Source organism: Pleurodeles waltl, chromosome 3_1 (assembly GCF_031143425.1).
Source record: "Pleurodeles waltl isolate 20211129_DDA chromosome 3_1, aPleWal1.hap1.20221129, whole genome shotgun sequence".
In the NCBI taxonomy this organism is placed as follows: Eukaryota; Metazoa; Chordata; class Amphibia; order Caudata; family Salamandridae; genus Pleurodeles; species Pleurodeles waltl.
In genome coordinates, this window is record NC_090440.1 from 545,472,169 (window position 1) to 545,487,353 (window position 15,185).

The 15,185-nt window shown below is 41.6% G+C and overlaps 1 protein-coding gene across 1 annotated transcript in view; it reads right to left on the reverse strand.

Moving 5' to 3' along the window:
* The window catches only part of MAP2K1 (mitogen-activated protein kinase kinase 1), a 149,312-nt gene extending 134,681 nt beyond the window's left edge, over positions 1-14,631 (reverse strand). The window contains exon 1 of the mRNA XM_069222895.1: positions 14,036-14,631. Within this exon, the coding sequence (XP_069078996.1) occupies positions 14,036-14,115 (80 nt within the window). The 5' untranslated portion in view covers positions 14,116-14,631. The remainder of the gene's footprint in view (positions 1-14,035) is intronic.
* Positions 14,632-15,185: the final 554 nt, after the last annotated feature.

The following is a 15,185-nucleotide window of genomic DNA, read 5'->3' on the forward strand; positions in this document are numbered from 1 at the left end:
GCTTGGACTCATTATAAGGTAGCGCAGAGGGTTAATGTTCTTTCTGGAAAGAGAAGGTACTTTTGTCTAGTGGAAGCTTGGACTTATACGGTTGGCCAGAGGGTTGATGTGCCTGCTGCAAAGAACGTGTACTAGGCAAATCACAAAGTGCATGTAATGTAAAAATGTCAAAATAACTCTGGTGATTTATGTTCTTTCTAGAGAAAGAACCTACTTTTGTCTAGTGGAAACTTGGAGTCATCATAAGGTAGTGCACAGGGTTAATATGCCTGCCGCAAATCAGAATGCATATAATGTAAAAACGATACTGCAGATTGAGTTCGCGCTCGGAGCGTTGCAAGCTCCATGGCAGCCAAGAGAACATACTTTTATCTAGTGGAAGCTTGGAGTCATCATAAGGTAGCGCACAGGGTTAATGTGCATGCTGTAAAGAACGTGTACTACGGAAATCACAAAGTGCATGTAATGTAAAAATGACAAAATAACTCTGGCGATTTATGTTCTTTATGGAGAGAGAATGTCCTTTTGTCTACTGGAAGCTTGGAGTCATCATAAATAGCGCACCAGATTACTCTGCCGGCTGCAAAGAACCTGTACTAAGCAGATCAGAGTGCATATAATATAAAAACAATACCACCGAGCAGTTTGCGCTCTGTGCCCCAGGAACACCAAGAGAATATACTTTTGTCTAGCGGAAGCTTGGAGTCATTATAAGGTAGTGAAAAGGGTTAATGTGCCTACTGCAAAGAACGTCTACTAAGCAAATAACAAAGTGCATGTAATGTAAAAATGTCAAAAGTAACTCAGTGATTTATGTTTTCTGGAGAGAGAACGTACTTTTGTCTAGTGGAAGCTTGGGGGTCATTATAAGTTAGCGCACAGGGTTAATGTCCATGCTGCAAAGAACATGTATTAAGCAGATCAGAGTGCATATAGTGTAAAAACAATACCGCCAATTGAGTTTGCACAGTTTGCACTGTGAGCGTCATGCCAGCCACGGGGCACAGACAAAAGAAACAAGTAATTCGCACATGCTGAAGTATATTCACAAAGCAAAAACAACAAGTGATGGACGGAATGCTGAACACTGTCAAACATTCACCCCCAGTACAGTGATCTGGGCCTAAATCCATCGTTTTTTTGCTGCCCATGCCATTCCAGTTTGGACCCAGCCATATGCAAATCAGTCTTGACCCTGTTCCCCATGGGAACAGTCCAGCCCGAACTGCTAGGCCAGGTCTTCCCTGGACTGGAAACAAGCATCCTGGGACCGGTTTCGGGGTTTCACCCCTCATCAGCCAGGCTAGCTTGAATCCAGTGGCATGGGAAGCACGGGACCCACGTCTTGGCATACCCTTCCCACTTAGGGCGACAAAGCAAAAACAACAAGTGATGGACGGAATGCTGAACATTGTCAAACATTCACCCCCAGTACAGTGATCTGGGCCTAAATCCATCGTTTTTTTGCTGCCCATGCCATTCCAGTTTGGACCCAGCCATATGCAAATCAGTCTTGACCCTGTATATTCACAATCATGCAATTATCCATGTAACAGGATCAGTGTCCCAAGCTGTAACCAACCTCCCCAAGGTGGGACAAACATAAAGCATTTACCAATGACATCAAGTGATTTTTGAAAGGTAAGTCCTCGCACGAATGAAAGTGATGGGTGTGAGGTGGACGTGGTTAAAAGCCCACAATCCTAACAACAGGCCAAAGAGCTTGCGCGCTTGACCTAAACAGGACTGCCAAATAATGTTTTTACTCCTGTGTGAGGTTTTCCTCCTGTTACTTTCTAAAGGAGTTGCTTGACACTTCAAATATACTATTCAGTGCATGGTGGCATCATGGTTACTAAATGTAGTCACTCTTTCCTCAGGCACTTTAGAATGATACTCAACAGGCATTCTCAATGTCCAGCACTTGACAATTGCACAGGTACGAAGCAGTGGGATATTAGAAACACATAGGGGAGGCACAGGTGGCAGTGTAGTAAAAATATACTGGACAGGAAATGTGCAGTAGAATAATAGAAACAAAGTGGACTTGAAAAATACCAATGGATTATTGGAAACACATATGATAGGACACAGACGGTAGCGTAGTAGAATCATTTTATGGCAGTAGCAACATATATGCCTGGAGGGTACCCAGAGACAAAATTCCTATGACCAGTCTTTGCAAGTACATGTCATGTTTCTATAGCTAGTGATGGCACCTTTTAAAAACTACTTTATGGACATTTAAGTTTGACTATCTGCATAACGAAGGGCAAGTCTCAACTACCGCTGACTGTACGGGTGGAAATGACAAACATTTAAAGGCAAGTGAAAAAATACAAAAACAATAATTGCCCTATGACACTACCATGCGCTGTGATGTCACATTAAAAAACACATTGAATTGCTTTACATTGAGAACTGGCATCCCCATTTCCTACGCTAGGTCCACTATCACTTGGGATTCTTAGACGAGAGCAGCAATGCTCTGGATGGAAAGCCATAAATAGGATTTCCCAAAGGGCACTACAGCCCATCAAAAAACCTCTATTAGGCAGTTATCAGCAACCAATGGGAGGGGGAAACACAGAAAGCAATGAGAGGGTGCAGGTCAGCACATGGCATGTGTTCAACTAAGATACATTTGCACCCACTCCCATGATAAAAATAGGCTCCATATGCTTGTCACTCTCTCGAATGGTTAAGACATATACTGGCATGCATTAATTTCACTGCTTGGGGTTTGGGCTAAGCGTTAGCAGATATCACTTCAGTGTCATCTTGGCATGGAATGAAAGCAGCTTCCGCACGGACCAATTCTATTTCCTGTGAGGAGTTATTTGGCATCAAGCTTTCACACTTTAGCACCCAGGAAGACCGAACAAGACAAAGAAGTGAAAGAATGTTGTTTTTTGACATTAAAACAAAGGTTTTTTGTTTTTTTAAGTTGGTAGACTTGTAGATCCTCCCAGCATCTACAATCCGATCATAAAGCAGTATGCAAATTAGAGGATCCTCCTAAGATCTACGTCACCATTCCATGATCTGATCAATCCCAGGAGATAACTGCGTACCCACTAAATGTTGATACCACGTAGTGCGGTATTTACCTGGTGTGCTTATCCAGCACTATTCCCTGTGTAAGACCTCAGAATGGGAAATAGCTCAGAAATAACCCTTGTTTTCCCCTACTCCGAGGAGTGTAAACTTGGAATGAGTGGTAGCCATCAGCACAATTTGTGCCAGGTCTTATCTAGCTTCAGGGCCTTTGGCTAAGTTTACCACAATAACCAGAGTCTTAACACTAAAACTAGCTGTAATCTTCAACATTACGCTAAGCACAATACACGCACTAACCATAACTCTAACCCTAGCCATAACCCTTATCCTACTCCATGCGTAAACCCAGCCCTAACCCGAACCGTAAACCAAACCTCAATCCTATCACAAAATTTTAAACATCACCAACACAGCCCTAACCCTAACTATATCCCTAACCCCAACTATATCCATACACACAACTATTTACCTACCATGAACTACATAGCCCACCCAACTCTACACTGCTGAAATTATTAAAAAGAGAAATAGAATTGTTTATAATGTTTAACTGATTTTACTTCAAATAAAAAAACACTATTGTTTTTCTTTTTTTTCTTTTCTTCATATGCCTTCATTTTCACATAATGCCATGCAATAGTCGCATATACAGTGCATAGCCACAGTACAAACACCGTGTGTACCAAGCATATGCAATGAATAAGGTTTTTGTCACGTATAGCGTATCCAGGGAGTTACATCCAATAAGAACTCTCATCGCACGGCACAGGCTGTAGAATCTCTTCGAGGTTATCCGAGTGCTAAACCTGGTGGCTGTTGTGGAAACCGTTCAGAAGATCTTGATGAGGAACAGCATCTCTATCCTTCTCCTGAAGACCTCAAGTCATCTTGCGTTCTTTAAAACGCTGCAACATTCCTGTTCAATGCATAATGCCGTCTCATACTTCATCCGACTAAAAATGCTAACATAATGCACAGATTATGGCCTAAAGTGGTTCTGTTAATCTGCATATTGTTTTCAACTAAACTTCATGTGATGTCATTGACAAAGTACTTCATGAGGTCATCAATGATATTCTTCATGCCATACACGAGGTCAAGAGCAGTACAAGGGTGGAGGCCAAATCTAGAATGGAGCAAAAATCATAGCAGTGTTTATTTTACATTACCTATACTATAGGCCCCTCCCAAACAATACCAAACGTTAAACTCCTTCTCTCCATCTACTTCTATCGCTCCTCAGTCTCTGCCGCCTAGATTATTATTTTTTAATTCAAATATTGTACTACTAATGAAACGCATATAAATCACATATTACAAAATAATCTAGAAAAGATTATTTAACCATGACTCAGTCTCTTACTTCCACCTTAGCTTCGAATCATTGCTACTACCCCAGCTTCACCTTCACTCTCTGCCCTTTGATTTTTCCAAGAACCTCTCAAAAGCAGCATATATGATGTTGCTAACCCTTTTCCTCTTAGTCTGGATGGAAGGCCTCTTCACATAAATGCTAATATTTTGAAACCAGAAAGAGAGAGATAATGACCAAAAATATGAGGAATGTAACTTACCCACTTGACTAACATGGAAACAGAGAATTTTAGGACGGGGACATCTAAAATAAAGTCATTTTTGGCTTTAAAAATCGAGAGTCTCACGGCTGAATCGGGTGGTCTGATGGAATGTAAATCTTCATCATCCTTTCTTATTTGCCATTTGGAAAGAAAGGGTGGGTGCTTCTCACTTGCCAAGCCACAGCCATGTGAGTGAAAGTGGTTGTATCTTCTTATTCCTCGGCACCTCACCCCTGAGTCGACCAAGAGAGTACACACATATAATTAAGCATTTCTCTGGCAAGTGGGCATTGTGACAGCTCTCACACAGGGTTGGCACTGGAGTACCTCGTATACCACCCAGGCCAGAGCCTTTGACATTGTCAACACTGATGAGCACAGTGATGGATTGCCATTGTCCGTCTCCTCAAGCATAAACCAAGATCCATACCTGAACGGGTTAGAGAGTAGTCCAAAACGTGGGTGCAGAGAAAGTATTTTCTCAACCACAACTAGAAAACGTAAGGCACTTCTGGGTGATATAGCCTAAACATGAGTCAAGTGAAGCTACTTTCTCACATCGAACAACCAGCCATCACATAATTTGACCATCATAAACGGCGTGGTTATGCTATCTCTGATTTTATTTTTTAGCTCTATTGCAACAAAATATGCATAGTTTTAAAACATTCAGTGCATGCATTTTCCCTCCGGTGGGTCTGCAAGATTAATACTCACAAGGGTGATTAAGGTTATTGTGCTAAAATCAATGGTTTTTTAACTTGAAAGGAAGTGATAGTACCCAAGGCGGATTTTGTATTGCTTTTATCTAACAATTCTTTACCACTCTCATAAGCAATCACACTGTTATTTACTTCTAGAACTAAAAAAATATACATATTTATTTCATCCAACTTCCCTCCCAGCATCAATATGATATAAATGGGACAAGGAGAGATGAGACAACCAATCAGGCTAGAACTAAACCAAATCACTTTGAGAGGCCCTCATTAGAAAGCGTAGTTTGCTCGATCTAATATGAAAAAAATCACAGATCACATTACAAGATGAGTATCTGTCAGTGTGCTCCACAGTGAGGTTTTCTCCTTCATCGCAAACTCTATTTTGTCCAAAAAGGCTTGAGTCACATTCACTTGGTTGTAGATCTTGAACAGATCTTAAATACTCAGCATCGTAGCCTCACATACATATCTATCACACTATTTACAGAAGCGTTTCATAACTTGGTGGTCAATGCACTTTTCTGCATCACACCGGGGCTATAGCAGAGGTCTGGGAAAAACAGTATTAAACGGTCTTCATAACAGACTTTTTTTCATTGAAACAGCTTTAGGGAATACTGCCCTTTTAAAAAGGAAATTACTGTTTTCTCCAACCCAGGATCTGTTTGCAACGTTTAACCTTCACAAGCACTCTGAAGACTCCTTTAATTCCTCCTGACACTACAAAATACTTGACGATTCTCTTGCAAAAGTTACTCTTCTCGCATACCTAACCAAAGGGGAAACTTGAGCCAGGAAGACTATTTAAAAAATCAAAAAATATGAGAAAGATCAAAACCTTTGCTAAATTGCACTATATTTAGATTATGATTTTCACATTTGGAATTTTGTGAGTCTAATTAAGATGGCATACATTCAAATTCCTCCCTTCACTGCCTAGACAGATTTAAACTCACACAAATTTCACTGGCCTCACTGCCTTTCGTTTCACTTTCAAAATACATCAAACTTAATAAGAGAATTCTACCTGGCACCTCTCACAGCTGTCTTGCAATTTTTATTACTGAATCCATTTACCCCTCAAATTTGGCAACAGAACATTTTAAGTTAAAAAATGGATTGACTTCCAAAACCATCCAATATCACGAGGTACTCCCCAACACGTTTAACTGAAGCTTTGACAAAGCACTTGTTTCAGCTGTCAGTCTAAGAATTCTGATATCAGAAACTATTATCTCTTTCCTTCTGTTCAAATGGTATATGTTTTTTACAGCATGATTGAGATCCCTCCAAGTCTCCTCAACAGAAGAGCTCAATACCCTGACAAACGAAAATGTTTTCTGCAGGTACAGCCAGGATTACTCTCTCCCATTTAGTTCATTCTGAGTCAGCGTTTCCTTCCTACTCCCTCTTCCTTTCCTTGGGAATCTAAGAATGGAGATCAGAGGAAAAAGAGGCTTGTTATGACCATTGTGATCTTTTCCCTGGTCTTCTTTGGTACTTGGAGTATCAAATAACTGCATGGATTTTATCTGAAGACTGGTGGCTCATAAGACTTAACAGTCTTCTTCTGTGAGGCTGCATGTGTGAACAAATCACCAGATGTGCTCTCTTCTCAGTTTACTTCCTTAGCTACAGGATCATACCACGTGCTGTAGAGCCAGCTGACTCAAAGATTTGGCTTACAACTAAGCCATGCTTACTTCTATCCTCAGCACTCTCCCCGTTTATTGTAGTCTGCCTGAAGTTTGATCCTGCAGTACAAGTTGAATACAGGTGTTGCCAATGACTTTCCACTTTCCCAGCCTCTCTTTCACCTCTACAACAAGGGGTTTGCATCTGTCTTACAGGAGCAAGATCTCCGTTCATAACACCTACCTCACTCAGTTCATAACATCTCTCAAATAGCAAGTATGTAAGAGAGAAATTAACTTCAGTCCAGTCCCTGCCACCACCTTGCCCACTACTGAGAAAACATATCTCAGGTAATTTATAGGCAGACTTCCACAAACAAGCCAAGTGAGAATCCCCTAGCAGAAGCCTGAGATAACAGTGGCCATTAACTTGAGACATCCACCCCTCCATTACTCCAGTCAATCTAACTAACAAGCTCTCATATCCGCGGCTCAAATTAACTCATAATAATACTAAAACTGTACTCATATTTCCCAATACTAATCCATCACTAATTCTTGTTGGGTTCCGGAGTAGTGTGCTACTCACCGAAAAGCGCTTCGATGCCTCGCCAGGGGTAGTAAGCGCTATATAAATACTATTACAATACAATATCGCTCTACAATTAAACGTTGAATTACAGTTTATGATCTGCAGCATTAGCATACAAAAGGAATTTTCATTTGCTGTCCCAGTAGTACACAGAATATACAACTTCTATTGATCTCAGTGAACCTGTATTTAGTCCCTCTTGCATTTATTAAAGGCTAAAGTCAATGCTACTGCCACATTAACCTATTTGCATTTATTTTTGGGGTTGCAATTAGAATGAGATACAGTCCACACAGGTTTGAAAAGTCAGTTTTGTTAATTATTCTGTTTTCACAGCGTCATTTGCTCCCTTTGATTGCTATAACAAAGACGCCTTTTTGGTGAAGGAATGCTTGATAAGCAGGTAAATTAACTAAACTAAATATACAAATAAATAAACATGGGACAACGATGGCAGTGTATCATGCAAAACAAATAGGAAAGCACATTTGGAGCAGTCATCTTGGGACCTATAGCTAGCTGTTCCAGTTATTGATCCCCAGCTGACATCTACTCAAGGAAGGTAGGGTTCATGGATGTGTCTCCCACCGACTCGTGCCCAAACCCTCAACTTTAGCATAAAAAGACAACGCTAACAGAATAAAAAAAAGAAATAAGGTGCGAGAATAGAGAGAGAGAGAATTGGAATATCGGGCAGAACATAGCATGAAACTCCCGCTCCAATACCATGCCAATTTTAAGACTTGGTTTCAACAAACACGATGTGTGGCGGTTCAGGACTTGGTCTAATCCCGCAGCGACAACCACGGGCCCTTAATTACACTTTAATAGTTAAATATATAGTGGGCTTCACGCAGCTTTACATGTTAGCAACAGTTCAGTTCCTTAGCAACGCAATGAAACCACTGACGCCCACGCCGTGCACATTTCCCTCCAGATCCTTTCAATGTTGGAATTGTTTTTTTTTTTTCTTTTCAAAAAGCCAAGCAATTTCTCCAATCTGGCGTGTATGCTAATGGATCCAAAAAGGCGGATTAGAGTACAAAACCTGGTTTTCTTGGAACATAAGGACTCTGCAATTACGCAGAACTTGCACGAAAAACACTTCAAAAAATCTTCCCTCTCCGTGGGCCTGTGTAGGGCTACAGAATAGGGGATGGTGAAATTAAACATTTCAGATACAAGGGCAAAGTGATGTATCAAAGAGATAGTGCTCAATATAAAATCCAAAAGGGCCAATGTAGCATTAAAGCAAAGTTCTATGGAGACTGGGTAGGTAAAATCGGATAGCTAAATTTACAGGATGACAAAAACAGTTAAAGTAACTGTATGCCGCTCCTCACAGACACCCCACATGGGGAAATGTGTCAGGAATAGAACATACTCCCTGGGAACGATCGCTTACTTACACTAGCATGCCATACTACAAAATCGATTAGCATCTTGAGTCTGTTATGACAGGGCTAAGGAGATGCAGGAAGTGATGTGAGGCCTTTGACAAATTATAGTGACATGACCACAAAGGCAACGATGGTACCATGAGGACTTTGATGTCTGAGCAAGTGGATTTATGTCCCAAGGTAGTGCGTGATATTCCTACGATGGCAGATACGGCACTGGCAACAATATCATCAGGTGTGATTTCAACAGCCAAGAAGTGACGCCACTACAATGGGGCAATATCAATGCACGGGCAGAGAGGTAACCACACAGGCAGTGAACCCATCTAAAGTCCTATTAGCAGTGAAGCAAAATGGCTGGGGTGTAAATAGATGGAGGGAAACCTTATCACAGGAATTGCTGCATCATCAGAAAGGGCATATTGTATTCAAAAGCATCAGAATAACAACAGACTGAACAGAACATCAGGGGAAATCATTAAAAGGGCTTTACTATCATCAGACTGGTTGTAATACCAACAGAAAAATGCATAAGCATGTTATGGGAGAAACTACATCAAATGTCATGGGCCATGTTAAGCCAGCAAAAGGTGGAAGAAAATTAACAACCTTTGGCAAAACCATTAAGTCTTGCCTCTCTAATGCAAGTGCAGAGCTAATGTCACTGTTAACGTTTGTCTGTAAAGTACTGTTTAAAAAAAATAAAGTAAAATCAAATAAGTATTGCAAAATACTGGAGGGAAATCAAACACATATCTTAAGATATCGCAAAACAATACATTCAATTCAACGTTTTACTTCTTCATAAATGGCACGGTTTATTTCCAAAATACTTTCACTAGGAAAACTGTATAGAATTTTAAAAGAATAAAATACTGTCAGAATGTACAGAGAAACATTTGACAAAGTTTCATTTCCTAAGTACAGGATTCAGCCAATTGGTCTTCTGCAGCAGCCCAGGGAGCAGATTTATGGTCCTCCAGGGGAAGGATCATGCTAAGTACACCTTCTGCATTAGAAGCAAGTTAAGTGAATGCAGCAGATGGCCCTTCACCAAGCACTGTAAAAGCCATTGTTTGCCAAAGTGCGTGCTTTATTGTAATCTGGGGAATGCAGAAGATAAAGCAAGAGCAACCCTTACATTCTGCCATTTAGGCATACCTCAGCAAAAGTCTGATTGTTGCTGTTCTTTTACGCATATGTGGGGGAGTCGGTATCTAGACAGCAGGGGTGAGGGGCAGTTATTTGAGAGAAGAAAGCAGCACAAGAGGGATACTGCTAGATAATACATGTACTTTCATGGTCAGCTGAATGCAAAATAAAAAATTAGTTCCCTGAATGTTGGCAGTGGAAGGATACAAGTCACCATATCAAAAGAATTGTAAAGGGGGTATCCTGCATGGGAGAGACAAACACAAGAGGAATGCAAGACACTGAATAAAAAGCAAGCAAATGAGACTGACAATAAAGCCTCACTGAGTTGACCCTATCAACCAACTCGCCTGTGATCATTTGTCACATATCAACAAGAAAACATAACTGCAACTACATAATTCAAAGCGAAGTCACAAATGTGGAGTGACAAGTCTCAAGCCTCTGTATTCAAGGCCACCACTGTCAGACCGAATATGACAGCCAGAAAAGAACAGATCATGATGTTAAAGTTAATCAAAGGTAAACAATGGGCGGGATCTAAAACCACTGTACATTCATAATACGTCTTTTACAACCATACAGCTTGTGCTGTGTGGTAGGCAACACCTAAAAATGACAAAAAGTTGTTATAACCTCTTCTGAGAGCCAAAATGCTAAAACATACTCCTCCACATTGAAAAGATTCACTGATACCAAGGGCACGTCAGGGGTACACGCAAGTAGACTGTGTCCACCCACTATTTTGACAAGGTGTACACCGTTCACCCTGCCAAGAAGTTTGGCCCCACTGAATTATGCTAAACGTGCCCAGGTGTAATTTTTAGACACCAAACACATTCAGCAGCGCCTACACTTTGTCTTGCATTTGCTCCCAGGAGCAATGTATAAGGGGATTTGTAATTATAAATTCCAGCTGGGCCCTAAACAAAGACCCAAAGTCAAGGGGAATCAGGTCTGTTTTTGTTTGAGTATCTTGGCTGGGAGCTATATGGAGCCTCACATAGTTGCAAATGCATGGAGGGGTAACAAAGACACACAGTTATTTTTATCAGTTCATAAGTACTCAAGAGACGAAGGGTTTTGACTTTGTTCAGTTGCTGTATACATACATATGAGCTATACATGCACTGTAAGAATGTCAGTTGTGTTAATCTGTTCCAATATTTACACAATTAACAATTCAAATACCACTATTGTGTTTTATTTCTTCTATAGCGCTACTTATCCCAATGCAGCCCCGTCAGTTTGCTTTACATCACATGTACACATTATACAATGACAATAAATCATGTGTGTACATCTATGTACAGGGTGTGTTACATAGGCTATAGAGGGTTACAAGGTGTATGAGTCACATGTCCTTCATAGCCCACTGTGCTATATTAGGATTACAAGTTATGAACTGCAACTACCATAAGGATATCTGTGTTAAAAGCAGGCCACTTTCCTATCTACATAAAATAAAATTCTGTCATCTGCATGTTACTTGATGTGCTGTGCATTAACACTCTATGCTACTATGATTCAAAACTGGGAGTAGACAAAACACAGATCTCTCCAGCAAATGTGTTAACCACCAGTTACCTTAGCATTGTAATTATTCCCTGAGATTTAAGGGGCACACGAGGCTCTTTTCAGCAGGTATAGCCACACCATAAAATATGTTAAAATGCAGACTCTGCAACCAAGTAAGCAGAAGAGATTTACCTTCACAATTTCTTTGTGGCAGAGTGATTTAAAAAGCAAAATGTATAAATCGAAGCCCAGATTTTGTTTCTGGGCTGTGTCACTTTTTGATACAACCCCAACTTAGAATCGTGTCCTTGAAACATGTCGTTTACCACTTCTATCAGTCGCGCTCAGAAAAGAAAGACATACAATATGTATGCGCGTGCAACGTAGACATAGTCTGGGTTCCTTCAATGGATGCCTGTCCGAGCACGGGTTCCTTATCGGTAGATGTGGCAGAGGCAGCAGCTTGGAAGAGCCCCAAAACGGACTGGGGTACGGATTAACACACTCCGTGGACGCAGTGCAGAGACGCTGCCTCACCTTGGGCAGGGCCCTTGGGAGGGGGAGAGGGGCATTATAGAACTGTGTAGGCAAGCCTGCGAGGCTGACACTCACATTCCCCTTGAGGGCATGCATTTTTCTGCTGCATGCCTGAGACAGGTTGAGAGCTTCCTCGACGGTCTGGGCGCTTCGGAACACGTTCACTGGAAAACATGCTTGACAACGTTTCCTGCCCAACCCATTCCGGCAATATTTCATTCGTGGCACGTCTTACAGGTGGGACTACCTGTAGTTCCCATGACAAGAGATCCCATCCCACTCCCCAAAACTAATACGTATCCCCGGAACTTCAGACACCATAAAATGGTCCTCCTAGTCCAACAGCGGTGTCCGGACTACTACTGCTGCAGGAAAACCTCAAGAGGTCCTGCCAAGTTGATACGGCTGGCACAGAGCCATTCACATATTCGATTCACCTCAGAAAGGCCTGTAGTAGGGCGCGAGGAAGGGGATGGTAAGTGGTCAAGGGCACTACATATTGTAAGATCACTTCTGGAAACCCGGAAGGGCTGGGGTTTGTAGCCACAAACTGGAATCTTCTTCTGAATCCGGCCAGCAAAGGGGCGGAGGTAGGCTATGGGACAACTCGTGGGCGCTTCACTCACACACATGCTTTAGCTGCTGGGGTATCTTCACTGCACACGTGGACAAAAATACCTTTACAGACAGTTTGGTAAACGATACAGACTAGAGCCTCCTAAACTTGAGCATGGGTCTTGCATTGATAAGCATACCTCACAATCCATCCTAAACATAAACTCCAATCGACGGCCTCTTCACTTTATCTGAACAAACTTTAACCTTGCCAAAAGCGTACTCGAAAGCGTCTTAAAGTATGTCTTCAACCCATCAAAACACGCCCACTAAACAAACCCTTAATTCCGTGTTAAACATCCCCCCAAACTATAGTAGTATACCCTGGCACATCATACACGTGCCCAAGCTACCCAGAACATAACTCGGACCATTGTATTGTATTATTTCTATACGACAGGTATAAACACCGCCCATGCCAAACATACCTTCCATCGCAAAGTTCATCCTACATGCACCCCTAAACCGTCCCTTAACCTACCGTATTCATTTCCTTTAATAATAAAGCCTACTCCTTACCAACCATCCTATAGATGCCTTTAACCAATCATAGACCCCCACCACAGATCATCGTTGAATCAAGTTAATCATCTAGAAATCAGACCTTCGCCATTCTTAATTCATATTTCATCTTAACCGCCACTTATTCTCGGCCCACTCTTTAACCCTCTTCGACACTAATATCTTCGTCTACTTCTCAGCCCATCCCTCCATCCACTTCGAACCTTTCTTTCCTCAGCGAGGGCTGCCACACGTTTCAGAGGAACATACCAGTCATTTGTGATAATGTTGTAGAATCTAAAATAATCTGGCTGGATTTGATATTTACACACAAATGTAAATCCTCAGTATCCATTTGTTGATTGCAATCCCGCCGGTTTATTTTAATTATCAGGCAGGAATCATTCAGACACATCCCAGACACTCTTTACACGATTTTTTTCTAGTATTTACTGTGTTAAGACCTTAGTGCTTTGATTAAAATATAATTTGACCGATTTTCTTTAAAACTGTGAAATAAAACAATGATCATCCAGGTAAAATATCGACCAGGTGGCAACCCTAAACCCACTGTAAATCCTTTATTTTGCCCAATCTAGCCCCTCATTCGGTTGCCCATCTCTTAAATCCATCATGCCTTCCTCCTTCAACCCTCCACCCCTACTTTACCTCTCCTAAATCCAATGCTATCCGCCCTCTTCACCACCCCGCAAGTGACCCCACTCACTCAGCTGTGGTGCTGCCATTGACATTGGAACCGTCTGGCGTTGGGTTCAGCTGAATTGGCCCAGGCTTCTTCTTTGGCATTTTGTTACAGCAATGAGGTAGTCCGTTCAAACGTCAAACGGGAACCATTCGCCAGAAGAAGCAATTTGCTCCTAGCCTTGAGTTCCTAGCAGCGACGGGACAGAAACAGTAAGGCAGCTCTTATAACGCAGTTCCTGCGCCCAGGAAAGCGGGCGTTAGGCACAGCCTGGGTGCACTGATCCGGACTCAAGCGATTCCCGGTACTTCTTGATGGAGTAGGAGAGGGATCTGGTCCTTCAGTATAGACCTTGATTTTGCAGAAAAGGTTCTGTGTCTATGTGTGCTGCTAGTCCCTGTAAACCGGGCGGGAGGTTCCCGAATATGAGTCTTTCCTCCCGTTTCCTGTCAGAAGACCTCAAATATGCAACTGCCTTTACTTTGATTCCGACTCTAACCAACTTTAATGTGAGAAAACCAAGGGAGGTTATTAGAAAGCTGGTTTTACAGTGAGTGGCAGGGTAAGGGGCGGTGATAGGAGTGTCTTAGTGGCTGTATTTCACACTACGCTATACGATTGGTGAGAGAAGAAAGACCCGCCTCGAATAAAATGACCTGCCCACCCCAAACCAAACAGAGCTGAGCTCCTCGTTGCTCCGGAAGTGATGGACCAGCCACTCGCGTACCGGTATTTTGACAGGTTCTGCTTCTTGATAGATTGTCCCTGTTGGGCGTGGTGATGGAAAGAAATGGAAGGAAGTAGAGGCTGGATTTTTGCAGCCGACAGACAGATGCTGCTTCGTGTGCGTTTTGTTAATTAGTGCTTTTCTTTTACCCAAAAGCTCTAGGTCATTCGATATTTGTTACATAGAGTATTTCAACTTTCTACGAGAAATCCAATGCAAATTATTTTAGAAAATATATTTTAGTATTGCCAAACGTCATTTCATGTAGGATAAAAATAGTATTTTAACACTGAGCACTTCACACTTGCGAAATAATGCTATCAAGACAATGCTTTTGCATGTATAGCAAACTTAGTACACAAAGATATATATATATATATTTATAACATTTCCAATTTGTATTTAGCCTTAATTATTTTTTGCTAATTTTTATCAGTACTGGTCCAG